Here is an 18,000-nt window from a genome sequence, read left to right as displayed (position 1 = left end):
ACGGGGAAAAGGGAAAAAAAAATTGATGACCAATTACTCCGTACACATTGTGGGGTGCCGACATTCTGCCGTTGTTGTGAGCGCGGACATTACCAAGGTGGAATACTGGCGCGCATCACATCAGTTGCTACGAGTAATATTATTATTACCTGGAGTGAACAGGACGGTGATGCTAACACTGGCTAAGACGAAGGAACTACATCTTGATATTGCTAATCTAGGTTCATCGCGCCTTGATTTTCTCGGCCGATGAGTTACGTCGAATTTCACAGAAGCTCAGTTGGATACCGAGGAGCGTCTCCCTGCATATATATAACGTAGTATACAACGTCATCGGAGTGTATGAGATCATACTGTCCTCAGGATGATGTCGACGAGGGAAAAAAAACAGCGGAAAGGAAAGAGACGAAAAAAGGGTCCAACAGGTTGGAGGTTCCCTGTTCCTTCTCATAGGTATAAAGGAGGTATACGTTGACTAGAAAGTATCCCTTAATATCATCACATCATCATCGAATCTCTCCAAGTTGCAGCACAGCTTTGAAGGAGAGGAAAAAAACAGAAAAAGACTGCTGCGCTTGAGGAAGCATAACGACGACAGCAAACAAACCACAATCATGACCGACTACGAGCGCATCTCGCGACAGGCCGAGACAGACCTGAGCACACCTCAAGCCTACGGCAACAACCGCAACCCTGGAATCACCGACGCCGGGGTTGACAGCAAGGTCGAGAAGAAGTTCCCCTCAGCCAATGTCGCCACTGGCGATGAATTGAGTACCAATGCCGGCTTCAACAAGCGTATCCCACCTAGCGAGGGTGGTGAGCTGGATGACCATGGAAGGTGGGACAGTATCCCCCCTACCTTTCTTGACCGCTTGGAAAAATAATATTGACAAGCACACTCCCAATCAGGCAAACTCGTGGCGAGCATTTCGAAGGCCGAGGTGGGCCGGAGCATATCAGCAAACAGAAGCCCGGCGGCGACAACGACAACGACGTGGTGTCCGCCCGAGTTCCCCAGGTACATGGAGAGGGTAGCGTGAATGACATTGCCACCCAGGGCAAGACTGCTGCCATCCACAATGTCGGCACCAAGCCGCCTGGGCCGGGTGGACAGAAATACCCTGCCGACGACTATTACGTCCCCGAGAGCGTCCCCGACAGCATTTCTGCCGAGGGGAATGTCGCGCCCGAGAGCGTGGTGCAGGCTAGCGGTGAGGCAGAGCATCCCGACAGCTACGGACCTGTTAAGAAATGAAGGGCATCTTCTTTTCATTTCTCACCTCTTCTCTTCCTGCACCAGTAGTCCTGTTAGGCGGGAGTTTTTTTTAAAAAATTTGAAAATTTGAAAAAAAAAAAAAAAAAAAAAAGATACGTAATGGCCTGGTGGATTTACTCTGTAAAAGAAAAAAAGAGTTGATTAGATGGTTTTCATGACAATCAATGATGGTGAATGAATAATAGTAGGTGTGAAAGATAGGAAAAGAGAAATGTACATCTTGGCAGCCTCGAGCGAGTCCCCCCCCCTATGACGAAGCCTGCACGATAATAGCTTATCGGAGATGAGCCGCTCGTCACGCTGTCCCCTGCCTCTCCCAGACGCTGCCCAGGACAGCACACTCCCCCTTCCTCTTTCAAGCTCGATAGCAGAGAAACTCAAAAGTCCTCACCTACGACACCAGCCCAATGTGTCGAGTACGTCCTCTCCTACCACCAGCCGGATAGACTTACGCCACCTACCCTCTCTTTTTCTCTCCTTGCTCTCTCTCTCCAATTTCTCCCCATGCTACCTATGCCTGGGACACCATCAGCATCGTGGGCGATGTACGCTGCCCGGGCCAAGATGATTCTGCATCATCCTAACATGAGAGTCATACTTGCTTTTTGGCTTCTCGGTGTGTCTCCCTGCCCCCCAGCTCCTCCCCCTCTCCTCCCCCTCTCCACACACACACACACACACACACACACCGACCGTTCCTACGTTCTTTCTCTCCTCCCAACAATAAGGATCTTCTGCTGACGATGGGGTGCCGTTGAGTATAAACGCACAACAACAAAAAAAACAGGACTGATCAACAATGTCCTCTACGTCATCATCCTCTCGGCCGCGCAGGATCTAGTAGGCAGCCTGCCCAAAGGCATCGTGCTGCTCGCCGACGTGGTCCCCTCATTCGCGACCAAGCTCACGGCTCCATACTTCATACACCGCGTTCCGTACAAGCTGCGCGTGCTGGCGTGCATATCCCTGTCGGTTACGGGAATGCTGATGGTGGCGCTCACGCCGGCGACGGACTCGACGGCCGCCAAGATGGTGGGCGTGGTGCTGGCCAGCCTGAGCAGCGGCATCGGGGAGCTCAGCTTCCTCGGCCTGACGCACTACTACGGCCAGGCCAGCCTGGCGGGATGGGGGTCCGGCACGGGCGCCGCCGGCCTGGTGGGCGCGGGGCTGTACGTCACCCTCACCGACTGGTGGGGGCTCAGCGTCAAGGACAGCCTGCTCGTCGCGGCGACGCTGCCCGGCGCCATGTTCGTCAGCTTCTTCTTCGTCCTGCCGTGGGGTCCGCTGCGCGACGCGGGCGCCACCGCGCAGCGGCAGCACGGCTACGAGGCCGTGCCGGACGACGAGGCCATCGAGGATGGCCAGTCGCCGCTCCTAGGTGGCCGGGACCCCCGGACACCCGTTGCCCCGGCGGGCTCGCACTCGGTGCGGGCCAACCTGCGTCGCGTCAGGGCCCTCCTGGTGCCGTACATGATGCCCCTCTTCCTCGTCTTCATGGCCGAGTACGCCATCAACCAGGGCGTGGCGCCCACGCTGCTCTTCCCCGTCGACGAGTCCCCCTTTCGCGAGTACAGGGGCTTCTACCCGTTCTACGGCTTCCTGTACCAGCTCGGCGTCTTCATCTCGCGCTCCTCGACGCCCTTTGTCCGCATCCGCCACCTGTACGTGCCCTCGCTGCTGCAGGTGGCCAACTTCGTCTTCCTGATCCTGCATTCGCTCTATTTCTTCATACCGTCCGTCTACCTCGTCTTCGCCGTCATCTTCTGGGAAGGTCTCCTGGGGGGGGCAGTCTACGTCAACAGCTTTGCTGAGATGCTCGAGAAGGTGCCCGTGGAAGATCGCGAGTTCAGCTTGAGCGTAGCCACCGTGAGTGACAGTGCCGGCATCTGCATTGCCGGCCTGCTGGGCATCCCACTGGAGCCGTGGCTCTGCGCCTACCAGGTTTCGCAGGGACGGGACTGGTGCCGGAGGATCAAGGCTCAGCGGGGCTAGGGTCTCCGTCTTTTTTTTCCCCCCCTCTACACTTCTCCTGTCCCCCTGTCCCTCCTCTTCTCACGAGGGTGCATTCCTGAGCATAGGCGCTGGTGTGATGGGTATGCCGCTTTCTTTTGGTATTATTCCTGTCAGTGATCGATGTATGCTATAATTTCGTAGAATCTGACATGAAGTTATCGTGAGAGCACGCCACGATGCACCCTAGTTTTTATGGCAATACGTCGTGGACCGAGCCGGCATGGCATTCCCAGACGAGATATCACGGCATGTGTTATACGTACGTTCTCCCATGATTACTAATACGGGAACTCATGGTGCTGGGATAGTTGAAATGCTGGCACCAATTCTTGTACCAGCACGATTGTCAACAATATAAGGCTGGCGGCCGAAGTGTGGGTTGAGTCTGCCCTACGACAGGGATATTTACCGGTAACAAGGGGTAAGATGACTAGTACTACGTCGTATGAGGATGCAGCGACGTATGCTGCTGCGCCTATGGAGCTGACCCCGGGTGGGTAGGTGTCATTACGGCGTATGATCACATGTACGGAGTAGGTGAAGACAGTTCCCTACTTGTATTACACCGTCTTAACGTGAAAGGATGAGAGGATAGCTGCCACGTCGGGCTGTGGTACGTCGCAGTGCAGATGTGTGTTTCTGCACTGCAGCCAATCTGTCCGTGACTGTATCTCGGAATTCGGTATACCTACGGCCGCCCCATACTCGTATTGCTACGAGTGTCCAGCACTAGGATGTATTTGATAATACGACAAATGCGGAGTGGTAATAATAGTAATCAAGAGTACGAGACAAACAGGGGGTGTTCAATTCCTCGTAAATGGAGATCTGTAGTCATGCTTGAGACGAGAGATCAATCAGAAAAGAAGACGGAGAAGTAAAGGGATGGCGAAACGAGAGAGAGAGAGAGAGAGAGAGAGAGAGAGAGAGAGAAGGCCATTACGGCGTCGTGCTGCATGCCAAGATGACACACAAAGAGGGGGTACAGCAAATGGGAAAGGGAAGGCGGGAAATGCAGTCAGCGTCAGCGATCACGTTTCGATGCCCCCGAAGTTACGCGTAGTGACTGCCTCGTGTATATGGGTCTGGAGGGTGCTTCTGTTCTCAGCGACCTCAGAATCATCACGCTAGGTAGCAGTCGACAGATGGATGGGGGGAAGAGGGGAAGAGGCGTGAAAATGGAGAATTAGCCAATGGCCCTTCTCTTCCATCTCTTATTGCCGTCGTATTCTAGCAGTAGCACCTCTAGTAGTCAAGACGAGTAGTCGACACATGAGTAGCAGGAGCAGGGCCAGAGAAGGTCAGGCCGTGTGCGTTCGAGTGATGGGAAATACCCGGACCCTGATGCGATGCTGCGTGCGGGTAGATGCAACGCCGGAGAGATCCCTGCTGGACTACGAGAGTAATCTGTACGGATTACAGATCAATACCATCCCAGCGGCGAGGTACCTGTACTTCCCACCGTAGCTCGTAAGCATGGACCCTCCAGGATGGGGCTTCGTATCGGTTCTTGGTAGTATCAATACGGAGTACTGTGAGCAGAGAAGAAGAGCAATCGGTCCCCGCATATGTACGGAGTACAAGAGTACAGATTACTCGCACTCTCCTCCTCTCTCGTACAAGACTGTCCCGTCATCTTAGCGCGCAGCTTGGCACGTTAATCATCTCTTGGACTTGCTGGGCCTCTTCGGAGTACGAGCACTCGGTAACTTACTCGTACGCCGCAACGTTAGTGCCTGGACGTCCTGGGCTGGCCTCGCCTCGTCCCAGTAACCCCCGCTGCCAGGCGATGACGGGGGGCACTTTAGGGTCACCTCAGGTCTTCGTCGCTTCCGTTGCCCATGCGTGCGCCTGTCTCTGTGTGGTACGGAATATGGCGGCGATGCTGTATCCGTAGGATCACCATGTAGAGCCCGAATTCTGTGAAGCGCCATCATGGTCCCCACGGCTGTGCTGTGTGCTGCCTGCGCGTGGCCATCTCCTATACGGATACCTGTACGGACGGGTATGCATCCATCCAATCCGCTGTGCATAAAACTATGGCCCGTCAATCAAATGGCTGATGATGCCAAGACGTCGGATGACCATGGTTGGATAAGACTCTGGCTTTGTAGTATCGGTACATGCACTCGTACGAGTCCTGCTAGTGCCTGGTCAGCAAGCCTTTGATTCTAAGGGGGGTTTCAATCCATATTACCAGTGGTACAGATTACTGCTAGTACCGCGAGTAGGTGGTGATGGTAGTAAGAGTACGGGTAAGCTGTATTGGATGCTTATAGCAATATGGGAAATCCTCTGGTGGCCCCCTCCTCCTGGTACCGATACTTCCGCATGGTATCTCTCTCTCATTCTTCTTTCTCTTAGGGGTAAGGGGACCCTTGTTCTCGCTGTCTCTCATAGTATGAACCCGCTAACGACGTAATAAACTCTGCTATGGACTAATACCAAAAAAGCGACCGTCGGTCTATCGGTCCCCTTCTTTCCCACCTGTCCGTCTTTTCCACCCCTTTCCCTTTGCAGACTCCAATAAAACCTTCTTTTTCTTCTTTTTTTTTCCTTTTGGCATCTGCATCAAGGCGCAGCTCTTCTTTTTCTCTCCTGTTTGTGCTCGCCCTTGCCAGGTGCTATACTCTTTTTTCTTTCTTCTCTCCTTGCTACCTTTTAATCCATCGTGCCTGGTATTGCATCTCGCTCTGCTCGGTCCCGACTGCCCGTGCTATACGTCTCTGTTTTGATCCACGTCACCTTCACGTCACGGCCGCCCTCCACGAGTGCTGATCCAAGAACCCGACATACCACCCCTTCTCTCCGTCTGTTTCGCCCAACCGTCCCGTCAAGGACGCGCCGCCGTCGACATGTTCGGCGCTCAGGCTCGCTCCGGCAGGGCCACCATGCTCATCGCCGGTTCCGTCCTCTTGCTTATACTGTTCATCGGCCTAGCCTTCAACCACCTCGACTACTGGGGTTCTTCGCCGTACGTTCTTTTTTCTTCTTTTTCTTTTCCTCTGACATCTGCCTCTCGTATGATATGCGAAGGGCAAAACGCGCCGGGCCAGAAAGGCGGAAAAAAAAAGAGAGAACCGAAGGAGGGAAACAGTCGCTGACATGCTTTCTACACCCATAGCTCTAAGCCCCACGCATATCGCCCCCTCCCCAGCGAGCCCGAACCGCTGGCCGATGCCGAGCTTCGATCGTCATTCATCGACAAGGTCCTCAAGTCGAAGATCAAGGTCGATGCCGATACATACTCCCTCTACGGTGCCTTTAACTGGAAGCTCCCCGGAAAGCCCCTGTGGACTGAGCCCCTGGGTGAGAATCTCTGCATCATCGACCTCGACAACCGTCCGTTTGACAAGCCGGGCGAGATCTTTGCCGACACCCCCATGACCTGGAACAATGCTAGCGAGGTCAACGGTCTGTCTGTCGGCATCCTCAACCACTGGCTATATGGTACGTGGCAGGCGAGAAGCCTATGCTGATATATTCATTTCTGCTGGCATATATACACCCCTCACCGTCACCCCCACCCCCCTTCCTTCATGAGGCCATCGCTGAGATTTTTCTCGTCTGCTCCAGCCAAGATTCACGGCTACAGGTACTACTACATCGAGATTGAGGAGTACGAGGACCGCCGCACGTCGTGGAAGAAGCCCCCCGTCATGTCTGAGATCCTCAAGCACCACGACGCCTGCATCTACCTCGACTCGGACGCCATCTTCCACCGTCTGGACCTGCCATTCGAGTGGCTCATGAACTACTGGCAGGTGCACCCCTCTGAGAACTCGCTCGCCCTGGCCTTCGATCCCGTGGCCGACAACAACATGGACAAGTTCGGCAAGGTCTACCTCAACACGGGCTTCATCATTGCCCAGAACAACGAGAGGACCTTTGAGGTCATGAAGGCCTGGCAGCAGTGCCCCGACGACGACAGCGTCCACCCCGGGTGCAAGGACTTCCGCCTCAACCACCCGGGGCGCCCCACCGACCAGGGCGGCTTCGGCACCTACATCCGCTACGACTACGCCGAGGACATCAAGGAGCTCCCCTGCGACGAGGCCAACGGCTACCTCGAGAGCGGCTCCGGCTGCAACGGCCGCTTCATCGAGCACCTCTGGACCGGCAAGAGCACCCACATCAAGGTTGCCGTCGGCGAGCAGCTGCCCGGTGACCTCCTCGAGGTCTTCCACCGCCGCTTCACCGAGGAGAGGAATGATTATTACTTTACCGAGGCCGAGCTCTTTGCCGGCAAGGCCCACACCAAGCCAGCCGCTGCCAATATCGACGGTGACTCGAGGTGAGAAGGGTAGAGTCGGAGGTTCTGTTTTCTCTCTATCTTCCTCTTCTTCTCCGCCATCTCTCCTATTTTTTTTCTATATATACCATCTTGAAAGGAGCCACGTGTATCGAATCCACCATCTTTCTTCCTTCTTTCTTCTTTGACGGCTAATCCAGGGCATGGAGTCATTCCCGTTATTTGTACATATTATACAATAGTTCATATCTCTTTTCTTAACTCTTGGCGTCGAAAGGACGTGGGATGGGAGCGGAGGGTGTCCTGTCATCTAATCTTTTTTTTTTTTTTTTTTTGCATCTGGTCTTATCTCTTGGCACATTCAGGCAATTGCATACCTACCTATCAATGGACGAAGCAATGTTTTATGTATTCATCCATCTATTTTTCTAAATCTGCCGTGTTTTTCGATGCAAAAATCCGTCTGCAACATGAGAAATAGCACCAAGTCTAGAAAAAAAAAGGTGACAAGGGGAAAGCAGTGAATGACACGAAGACGCACACACACGCACACACACACAAAATGTTAAGCCTCCCCGTCCGCCCAGATGACAATATTAGAAGGACAATGGTCCAGACCCTTGAAGAAGTCGACTACTTCCCTATCACTATAACGCATACTGAAATGCGTAAGGACAAAGGTCGTACGCGGCCACCTCCGCACCACGGGCTCGAGGTCCTTCCAGGCAGTATGTTTCGTCTTCTGGGCCTGGGCGTAGTGCTCGTCCCGGAGGAAGCTGCACTCGGTGATGACGACGGGGATCCCCTCCCCCTCGGCGAGCCAGTCCGGCGCGGCGGCGAGCGTGGCGGCGGTGGTGTCCCCCAGGAATGCGAAGACGGGTCTGGTGAAGGGGGCGGTCATGTTGTCGGCGCCCCCAACCTCGTGCCTGATGCGCTTGATCTCGGCGGCGGGCAGGCCGACGTACTCGGCCCTGAGGCGGCGGGTGGTCGAGCTGAAGAGGTAGCCCAGGCAGGGGACGGTGTGGTCGCAGTCGAAGGCGGTGACGGTGATGCCGGCCTGGGATCCGAGGTCGACGACGGTGCCGTGGCGCACGCCGTGCATCCGGTGGCGGTGGTTGACGGCCACGCCTTCGGGGACGACGCCGCCCTTGTCGAGGCGCTTGTGCGCGACGATGTAGCCCTCCAGCACGGGCTCCACCTCGGACGGGCAGTAGACGTCCGGCGGGTCCTGGGTCTGCACGAAGGCGGGCGTCACGAGGGTGTGGTCGCTGTGGCCGTGGGTGATGAAGACGTTGCGCGGCCGGAGCTTGTTCACGCACAGCCCGGCGTCTAGAAGGACGTCCAGCTGAGGGATGACGAAGGACGTGTGCCACGCTGCGCGGGACCGGCCGGTGAGAACGAGGTTATGGTGCGGCTTGGGGAATGTATATTGCAGGATGGAGGAGCGGGTGCTCTGTACGAGAGGGGTGGCAAAGGTTGGTGCTGATGACATTTTTTGTTTGGTGCGTCTCACTTGTTATGATCTGGTTTTTTTTTTGTTGTGGTCATGAGATGTGTGTGTGTGTGTGTGTGTGTACTTTCACTTGTCGTGTCGTTGTTTTTTTCCCTGGTGACGAGAGATGTGTTTTGTCCATGGGCGTTTTCACCATGTCGTGTATTTTGGCGATGACTCAAATAGTGTGTGATGTGAAGTTTGAAGTTTTTAGGTGGGGTGAAGAAGTGTTGCTTGGTGCATGATGAAGGACAATATATATATATATATATATATATATGTGTGTGTGTGTGTGTGTGTGTGTGTATACACGTACACTTTGTGATAAGGAAAGGGCAATAGTAAAAGTCGAAACAACAACGCTACGGAGCATACATGTTTCATGGGATTTATAGTAAATCTGCGTCTGGTTCTACTTGCGACGTTTGTAGGTAGTAATATTGTTATCTAGTCGATGTACGTGGTAGCGGAGCTAGTGGTGGGTAGTCTAGTTCTGCAGCTCGACGATATCGAAATCATCATCGAGATGATACCAGACATCATGCTCATCGGTCACTCCCACGGCCAGCTTCGCACCTGGCTCCTCGTGTAATTCCAGACCTGGCAATCGCCTTGCCGCCGGGGCACGTAGGTCTCGCAGTCGTCCGCATGAGACATCTGGTGTTGCGATGGATCCCGCCGAGGTCTTCCTTCCCGGCTCCTCAGATCCTTCCAGCACCCGCATCTCCTGGCAATGGCTCTGTGTATGTGTGCTTGGCGGGTCAGCAGTCCCCTCCCGAGGTTCTCGTTCTTCCCATCAGCCTTGATGACATCGCGATACCACGGATTAGACGGGATATCGGGAGGATTGCATGGAAGCATGGAGGAAAGAAGGAGGGAGGCAGACGGAAATTCCCCGAAGCAATCGTGAAAGGTACCGGCCAGACAAGAGACGGTACCTTTTCAATATGGTCGGCGTCTACGGCAATTGCTTTCTCAGTAGCCGAGCAGAAGATGTCTGGTGTTGAAAGAGAACGTGGTCGTATTACCGTCTACCGTGTCGGCCAGGGGGGCCTCGACATCTCAATCACCATCACTTTCAAGTCGGCCGTACTGGGCTATATCTTTTAACAGTGAGGTGAGCACCGGACCTCTGGAGTGAGAGGACACACTGAGAGGCTCAGCTCACTTCGTTCGAAGCTTCCCCAATGTCCAAGGGGGAATTTCGATGTAGTAGTTATGAGTTGATGCCGGTGCTGCTTCCGTAAGGGTAAAGGAGGATATCGTGCCATGGGGAGATGGGTTTCCCGTCTGTCTCGAATCATCTGCGCCAGTCCTAGGGCACTACGTCGAGTTTCGTTTCTCTTCATCCCGGTAGAGGTATGTGACTTCATGTAGCTGCCGATGTATCCTGTCACGGATTTCGATGGAGAGAAGAGTAAAGGAACAAGGACAAGACTCACAATCATACTGCGCGCGCCACCTTTGCTATAATATGTCACGGCGCTAGGGGTCAACTGCCCGAACGACGGGAACTATAGACAGGAGGCCGGCGAGTGAAGACAGCATGTTGTACAGGTTGTAATACATGTTATAATGGCTTTACGTGGGAAGCAAACCAACTCGGAAGACAAGGGGAGGACTAGAGCAAAGACTACGAGGGCGGGAAACAATAAATGTGCATATTATCATGAACGCTCCGTAGCTGAAAAAACGAACGGACCCTTCTAGAAGGAAGAGAAGAAAGCCGATCTGATCGACGTTACAAGTTCTCATGTGGACTGCTTAGCACCCAAGGTCAAAGCTCCTTGAAGGTCGCAACTTGGCATGGACAAGGGCCCCCCCCCCACGTTCTTTGCCATCGATTCACGACTCCCGTCTTCCCACTAGCACATGTCCAACGCATATACGGAGTATACGCGCCTCGCAAGCTGGAGATGGTACGCAGATGGGAGGCATACTACTTGGAAATCATGATTTTGACCATTGAAAGAAAAAAAAGAAGACATAGAGAAGAAGAGGTCTGCAAGTAAGCCTTGGATCTCTCCACAGAATTGCATTATAACCATGCAATCATCCGTCGTATGAGGTTTTTCCGTATGAAGAGAGTGCTTATGAGGCACATTCGACACCAAACTTGTCGATCGTTTTTCTTTCCTTGCGCGGGAGGTTGTTAAGAGGAATGAGAGAACACAGAGCAGGCGGCCGACAACTCTTTCAAGTGAAGAATGGATCAAGAACAGCAAGTTCCCGAAGTAAAAGCCCCCCCCCCCCCGGCTCAAGATGTAGATCATAATCTCCGGAAAGAACTGTTGTTTTCCTTTCTTTTTTTCTTCTTCTTCGCTGTTTCCTTCGGAAGGGCAAGTGCAGTGGGGTAGCGTGTCTTCAAGACCTCGACAAGCCCTCACCCATCCACGTCTTCTGCACCTCAATCGTAGTCTTCGACGAGTCCTCCCAGCTCAGCGAGCTCCACACGTCGGGGTTCTCATCGGCGTCGACGGAGTGCTTTATGGCGAGCACCAGCTGGCCGGCCCACCTGTCGGGGGAGATCCTCCCCACCCCGGTGCCCAGCGGCGTCATGAGCAAGCTCCTGACCTCGTCGCCGCCGCTCCTCTTCCCGACGGCGCACAGCAGGCTCCAGACGCACTTGTAGACGACCTCCCTGTCCCAGCGCACATCCTCGGGCATCCGCATGGTAGGGCACAGGGCCAGCCGCCGCACCCCCCACACGTTCCGGGACTGACCCGCGGCGGCGAACTCCTCGGGCAGGTCGACCAGGGTGCACGACCCGGGAGGTGCGAACCCGCGCCACTCCACGTACAGTGCCTGCTGGGCCACCCGCGTCAGGGCCAGGTAGTCGTCCACAGGTGAGATGGCGCGTGATATGGCGTCGTCAAAGGCCCCGTCCAGCCGGCCGTACGAGTTGGCCGGTGAGACGATGGTGTCGAACTGCACCGACGCCGGCAGCTGGCTCAGAGAGCAGTGGTGGACCGTCACCTGGACGGACGGGGGGAGGCCATGTCTGGTGCGGGCGACGGAAAATGCCTCGATGAACACTTTGTCTATACAGAGGAGATGGATATGGGGGATAGGCATGGTAGGCAGAGAGAGAGAGAGGGGGGGAGGGAGGGAGGGAGTAATGGATACAACGTCTTCCTTCTTGTTTGTGTTCTGTTATGCCCTCAGTGTTCAGTGCATGGCTTTTGGAGGTGGCGGGGGAGGGGAGTATCTGTTGCTGCAAGGATACGATCTCATCACAAAGTGTCGGAGGCTGTGAGAGTTGGAGAGTGTGAGCAATTGCATCACGGTGCAGGTCCGAGTGCGACGGGTGTAAGCACTTGTGTGTCTGACTTGGCACTATTCACCATTGGCCACTTTACCACACAGGTTGACCAGAACAGGAACGATATGTCACTGGCGATATACACACTCGGCACTTTTTGCAAGTATGGAAACGCATGGATGGTTATTAAGATGGATAAGTACAAGAGGTATATAAAAGGCCAAAGAACCCATACGATCATGACTAGCTTCCCCCAGTCCTTGAGGGATTTTTTTTTTTTTTCAATCACAGAGATGCATGCTACCCAAGGCTATGTAAACTGTTTCGAGCGCTCGCTGCCAATATAGAACATACAGACGTACATAGATCGAACAACGTGAGTCTACAGCTTACTTGAGCAGCCTCCTGGAACCTCCCTCGGACCAGATCCTAGCATACCACTGGTGGAGCTCTTCGATCAAGGGCGGGGTGTTGGGCTTCTTGCCCTCGATCTTACCCTCGCTGGTGAAGAGGGCGCTCTTGAGGCCCAGCTCGACCTCGTCATGCTCCTTGTCGACCTTGGCGCTGACGACGAACAGGCCGTCGAAGCCGCGGAGGCCGGAGTTGCGGGGGGAGTCGCCGCACCGGAGGGTGATGGCATCGTTGGTCCTCTCAACCACCTCGAAGTGGTCGGCTATGCACGTGCCCTTCTCGTAGTTGCTGGTCGACAGCTGCTCCTTGGACCAGAGGTTGTGGGCCGTCTCGGGGCTGCTGTACTTGTACTCGAGGTAACGACGCTGAACCTCGAAGCCTGCGATGGTGCAATGCCTGCTAGTCAGCACGGTGTGGTAGGAGCAAGGAGATGGGAGAGACGCAGCAGAAGATGCTCAGTCGGTAGGATGACTGACCTAAGCTGGTCCAGACGCCTCGGCAGTACTCGGTCGCAAGAGCCCCGGGCTTCTCGAGGAGCTCCGGGCGCACCTTGCTCAGGGGGATACGCTTGATGCAGATGTCCTGCTGGGTAGGGTTGCGATTCGGGTTGTAGCGCTTGAAGACCTTGGAGCTCCAGATGGGATCGGTCGGGGAGAGAGGTGTGATGACCGGGTTCTTGGCCGCCAGGTAGGCGGCAAAGCTCGAGGTGCCCACGGCGCCCACCAGAGAGGTGATGAAGGCGGCTCGGATGAAACCCATCGTGAGCGAGTTAGGTCGGTGTATCTGGTTTGCGGTTCGGTTGTTGTTGTTGTTGTTGTTGCTGTCGTCGTCGTTATCGTCCCTGGCGGCGAGGATGGGAAGTGCCGGCTACGAAGACAGTGCTTCCGGAAAAGCCGCATCTTCGGTACCCACGTGACTTGCACTCAGGGGCATCGGCATGACCCCTAGTTCTTATGTAATGTATATTATATATATATATATATATAGATTCTTTCTCTTTCCATCGAATAACGCCTATCTAGACTTTAAACTAAGGAGGATATATCTGTGTACGCATCACACGTGAATTGTACGAAGGGTCACTAGGAGAGTCAGATACACACGATAGGCAAGGAAGATGCATGAATGGGGTGACTGCGTAATTATTGGTAAATAATGCATGTACTGTCTACGGTGTAATACTAGTAGCTGATTTGGTATAAATGAACTGCCGTACGCGGTGGGAAAGAATTGTGGAACCACTCCATGTGACTAATCCTGCTATCTATTCCTCGATCGCACACCTATCGCTTATCAATTACTACATTGCTGGATTTGGTCTATGGCCTGATGATATTTCCCGGCCGACTACGGAGCGAGACAAAGCACATCATGTGTTGAACCGTGGGTCTCAACTTGCAAGATCAACTTCGCTAGGATCAAAGGGGTTCGGTACACATGGACGAAACATGAGAATAGAATAGAGGAGCTTCTATCTAAATATTTGACAACATCTCGAGACAGATTCTGTGAAACCCCCATATGCATATCCTGTGTACATGTACTACGGCGTACTTAGCACCCAGCACCCGGGGCCGGCTCCAGTTTATCCGAGAGGGTCACCCGTCCCTCCGCCAAGCACCGCGGGGCACCAGTTTTTTGCCGTTAGGAGGGGCAACCGAGTGACACACATCCATCCCACCAACACCAAGCTTTCCCCTTCTTTCCCTCTCTACCTCATATCCCCCTTTCGACTTGCGACAGATAAGACGAACAGAGTCTGCCCGTCTTGTCGCCATGGGAAACATTGACATCGGTGCCCTCACCCCGGCCCTGGCCGCCGCCGACTTCAAGTCTCTCGAGCCCCTCCTCCTCGACCTCGAAAAGTACCTGACCCTGCGCACCTATGTGAGCGGATACGACTTCTCGCCCGCCGACAAGGCCCTGTGGGCCGCCATCCGCAACAACAAGGTGGCTATCGGTCTCGTCCGCAAGGGCAGCTTCTCCAGCGTCACCCGCTGGTTCAACTTTGTCGAGACTGTCCACCCCGAAGTCAAAGAGGACACGGCCAGCAGCAAGCCCAAGGCCAAGGGTGGTGCGAACTACAACATTGGTCTGCCCAACACGGAGAATGGCGTCGTCACCCGCTTCCCCCCTGAGCCTTCGTATGTCGGACTCGGTCGTCTTCTCTCCTTCTCTCCCYCCCCCCCCCCCCTCTCTCTCTCGACACCTTCACCCGTACACGCTGGCTAACACCCCAACAGAGGTTACATGCACATTGGCCACACCAAGGCCGCTCTCCTCAATGACTACTTTGCCAACGTTGCCTTTGACGGGAAGATGATCCTCCGCTTCGACGACACCAACCCGAGCAAGGAGAAGCAAGAGTACGAGGACTCCATCATCAAGGACACCGAGAGCCTCGGCGTCAAGATTGACCGCGTCACCCACACAAGCGACTACTTCCAGGAGATCTACGAGGCCGGTGAGAAGCTGATCCGCAGCGGCGGCGCCTACGCTGACGACACGGACCCCGAGGTCCAGAAGGAGGACCGCATGAACCGCAAGCCCAGCAAGTGCCGTGACCGCCCGGTTGAGGAGTCGCTGGCCATGTTCAAGGAGATGCGCGAGGGGACCGAGCTGGGCCGCAAGCACTGCATCCGCGCCCGCATCGCCTATGACTCGAGCAACGGCGCCATGCGCGACCCCATCATATACCGCTTCCCCAACTGGCAGGGCAAGGAGCCGGCCCCCCACCACCGCACCGGCTGGACCTGGAACATCTACCCCACCTACGACTTCGCCTGCCCCGTCGTCGACAGCCTCGAGGGAGTCACCCACGCCCTGCGCACCACCGAGTACGCCGAGCGCAACGAGCAGTACCACTGGTTCCTCAACGCCCTCGACATCCGCCGCGTCAACCTGTGGGAGTTTGCACGCATCAACTTCATCCGCACCTTCCTGTCCAAGCGCAAGCTCACCAAGGTGGTCGACACGGGCAAGGTCAGCGGTTGGGACGACCCCCGCATGCCCACCGTCCAGGGTATCCTGCGCCGCGGCCTGTCGGTGGCGGCCCTCCGAGAGTTCATGATCAAGCAGGGCCCCAGCCGCAACATTGTCAACATGGACTGGAGCGCCCTGTGGGCCACCAACAAGCGCCTTCTAGACCCCGTCGTTCCGCGCTACATGGCCGTTGAGAAGAAGGATGTCGTCATCGCCAACATAGTCGGCGGCCCCGAGGCCCCCTACACCGAGGACCGCCCCAAGCACCCCAAGAATCCCGAGGTCGGCACCAAGTCCGTCCGCTTCAGCAGCAAGCTCCTCCTCGACCAGGCCGACGCTGCCACCTTCGCCCAGGACGAGGAGCTCACCCTGATGAGCTGGGGCAACGCCATCGTCAAGGGTGGTCTGTCCACCGACGGCTCCCCCGTCAAGGAGCTCCAGCTCCAACTCCACCTCGAGGGAGACTTCAAGAAGACGGAGAAGAAGGTGACGTGGCTGGCCGACAACGAGGGCAAGCTCGTCGAGGCCGAGCTGTGGGACTTTGACTACCTCATCACCAAAGACTCCCTGGAGAAGGACGACGAGATCGACGACTTCCTCAACCCCAACAGCGCCTCCATGTCCCTCGCCCTGTGCGACGCCAGCGTCGGAGACCTCAAGGAGAACGACTTCCTCCAACTCGAGCGCAAGGGCTACTTCCGCGTTGACAAGGCTGCCGGTCAGGGTCCCGAGGGCAGGGCTGTCCTGTTCAAGGTACCTGTTGGAGGTAACAAATAAATCAAAGGGGAAAAAAGAAGCAAGAAACAAGAAAGAAGAAGAAAAAAAGTTTATATCAGAACGAAGGAGAAAGAAGAAAAAAGAATGGGACATGTTACGTCACGAAGTACCCGTGTTTGGAAAGCCATTCTGTCGAGAGAATGTACTGTCGAGTCAGATGAGCCTGTGTAATGGAGATGGTGAAACTCCTGTACAAGTCATGACAATGACACGAATATAGCCTTGTGTGGTGGGCATATGAATAGGCACAAGGCACAAACACATAGGAGATGGTACTGTCGTACAGTAAGACGGCCAGAATTCGTCTATACTCCTTGACCCGAAAATCAGGGAAGATTCTAATATAGATGTTTCCCCCTTTGCCACCCCCCTCAAACTGTACAGAGAAAGAATAAAGTCGATGAACATCCCCATCCTGCCAGCCCCGGCCTGTTCTCTCTCGGAAAATGGAAGTACCCATTTTTTCCGATTTCGGCGCCCACCCCCGGGGGTAGATTTGTAATCTCTCGCCCCTCCCACTTTCAGCCATTTATCATCATCGCTACCATCGATCCCAACCGCAACCAACGATCAACAACCACATAGCACAAGGACAACAACCACAACCAATACCACACGCACATATATACATATATCTGTAAAATGACACGACTACCACGTCCCTCCCGAATCCTCAGGACCGTCAAACCCCTCCGTCCTCAGGCCCCGATAATCCCGGCCATCCACCGCAGCCAGTACTCCTCCTCCTCCTTCCAGTCCCGCCCTGGACCCCCCAAGCTCCCGGCGGACCAGCAGGCCGAGTTTGAGCGTCTGCAGCGCGAGGCCTCGGTGTCGTCCGCCTTCCAGCCAGTCGTCGGCGCCGACAACGAGGCCGCCCTCAAAGCCCAGCTTCAGCAGCAGATTGACGAACTGGACGACGAGGACGCCGGCGCCAGCAGGGGCCTGTTCCGCGGCGCGAAGCCCGAGTTCGAGGGCGACACCAACCCCAAGACCGGCGAGGTGGGCGGTCCCAAGAACGAGCCGCTCCGGTGGGGTGCCGATGCCGACTGGAGCTACAATGGTCGTGTGACGGATTTCTGACCTGCCACGATTGACCGTTTGACCGGTAAGCGAAGCCGAGAGACCCTCGTCGGATCCCCAGAGTACCACGGAGTGAAGCGAGAGACAACCGGAAGAGGAAGAAGAAGGGTTGAAAATGAAAGAGAGAAGAGAAGGAAAGAAGGAGTGGAGGAGAAGCGAGTGAAGCCAACGAACGGGCTTTGAACTTTAGAGGACGATGGAGCGCAACCAGGAACAGAAATGAGCATAGCAAGAGAGAGAGCATCGAACGCCAGAAGACGATTGAGTGGGGTGAGGAACATGGGGGGGGGGGAATGTAGAATATTGTAACGCTTTAAGACATTGACAGAATCAACCCTGGTTATATAAATTTTCTTGACATCATTTCAACAATATACTTCTTACTTCGTCATGAAATATAGAAAGAATAAAGAAGAGAGAGAGAGAGAGAGAGAGAGAGAAGCGTCTATACA

General features: G+C 54.9%; 8 protein-coding genes across 8 annotated transcripts; 5 read left to right on the top strand and 3 right to left on the bottom strand.

Moving 5' to 3' along the window:
- Positions 1 to 614: 614 nt before the first annotated feature.
- Positions 615 to 1,258, top strand: GMORB2_7595 (uncharacterized protein; the record flags this gene model as incomplete). The annotated part of the gene is made up of 2 exons (XM_035469560.1): positions 615 to 841; positions 913 to 1,258. The coding sequence occupies 2 exons, from the start codon at positions 615 to 617 to the stop codon at positions 1,256 to 1,258; spliced, it is 573 nt and encodes a 190-aa protein (XP_035320654.1).
- Positions 1,259 to 1,792: 534 nt separating this feature from the next.
- Positions 1,793 to 3,271, top strand: GMORB2_7594 (uncharacterized protein; the record flags this gene model as incomplete). The annotated part of the gene is made up of 2 exons (XM_035469559.1): positions 1,793 to 1,895; positions 2,067 to 3,271. 2 exons carry the CDS (start codon positions 1,793 to 1,795, stop codon positions 3,269 to 3,271), a joined length of 1,308 nt encoding a protein of 435 aa, XP_035320653.1.
- A 2,876-nt stretch (positions 3,272 to 6,147) lies between these two features.
- GMORB2_7593 (Nucleotide-diphospho-sugar transferase) lies at positions 6,148 to 7,590 on the top strand (the record flags this gene model as incomplete). The annotated part of the gene is made up of 3 exons (XM_035469558.1): positions 6,148 to 6,266; positions 6,417 to 6,742; positions 6,869 to 7,590. 3 exons carry the CDS (start codon positions 6,148 to 6,150, stop codon positions 7,588 to 7,590), a joined length of 1,167 nt encoding a protein of 388 aa, XP_035320652.1.
- Positions 7,591 to 8,109: 519 nt separating this feature from the next.
- GMORB2_7592 (ribonuclease Z) lies at positions 8,110 to 9,036 on the bottom strand (the record flags this gene model as incomplete). The annotated part of the gene is made up of 1 exon (XM_035469557.1): positions 8,110 to 9,036. The coding sequence occupies one exon, from the start codon at positions 9,034 to 9,036 to the stop codon at positions 8,110 to 8,112; it is 927 nt and encodes a 308-aa protein (XP_035320651.1).
- A 2,364-nt stretch (positions 9,037 to 11,400) lies between these two features.
- Positions 11,401 to 12,111, bottom strand: GMORB2_7591 (uncharacterized protein; the record flags this gene model as incomplete). The annotated part of the gene is made up of 1 exon (XM_035469556.1): positions 11,401 to 12,111. The coding sequence occupies one exon, from the start codon at positions 12,109 to 12,111 to the stop codon at positions 11,401 to 11,403; it is 711 nt and encodes a 236-aa protein (XP_035320650.1).
- A 576-nt stretch (positions 12,112 to 12,687) lies between these two features.
- GMORB2_7590 (uncharacterized protein) lies at positions 12,688 to 13,468 on the bottom strand (the record flags this gene model as incomplete). The annotated part of the gene is made up of 2 exons (XM_035469555.1): positions 12,688 to 13,088; positions 13,186 to 13,468. 2 exons carry the CDS (start codon positions 13,466 to 13,468, stop codon positions 12,688 to 12,690), a joined length of 684 nt encoding a protein of 227 aa, XP_035320649.1.
- A 1,017-nt stretch (positions 13,469 to 14,485) lies between these two features.
- Positions 14,486 to 16,468, top strand: GMORB2_7589 (glutamyl-tRNA synthetase; the record flags this gene model as incomplete). The annotated part of the gene is made up of 2 exons (XM_035469554.1): positions 14,486 to 14,853; positions 14,953 to 16,468. 2 exons carry the CDS (start codon positions 14,486 to 14,488, stop codon positions 16,466 to 16,468), a joined length of 1,884 nt encoding a protein of 627 aa, XP_035320648.1.
- Positions 16,469 to 17,110: 642 nt separating this feature from the next.
- On the top strand, positions 17,111 to 17,548 carry GMORB2_7588 (Protein of unknown function (DUF1674); the record flags this gene model as incomplete). Its single annotated transcript, XM_035469553.1, has 1 exon — positions 17,111 to 17,548. One exon carries the CDS (start codon positions 17,111 to 17,113, stop codon positions 17,546 to 17,548), a length of 438 nt encoding a protein of 145 aa, XP_035320647.1.
- Positions 17,549 to 18,000: the final 452 nt, after the last annotated feature.

Source organism: Geosmithia morbida (assembly GCF_012550715.1).
Source record: "Geosmithia morbida isolate 1262 chromosome Unknown scaffold_9, whole genome shotgun sequence".
Taxonomy (NCBI): Eukaryota; Fungi; Ascomycota; class Sordariomycetes; order Hypocreales; family Bionectriaceae; genus Geosmithia; species Geosmithia morbida.
This window is presented reverse-complemented; position numbering and strand designations above follow the sequence as displayed.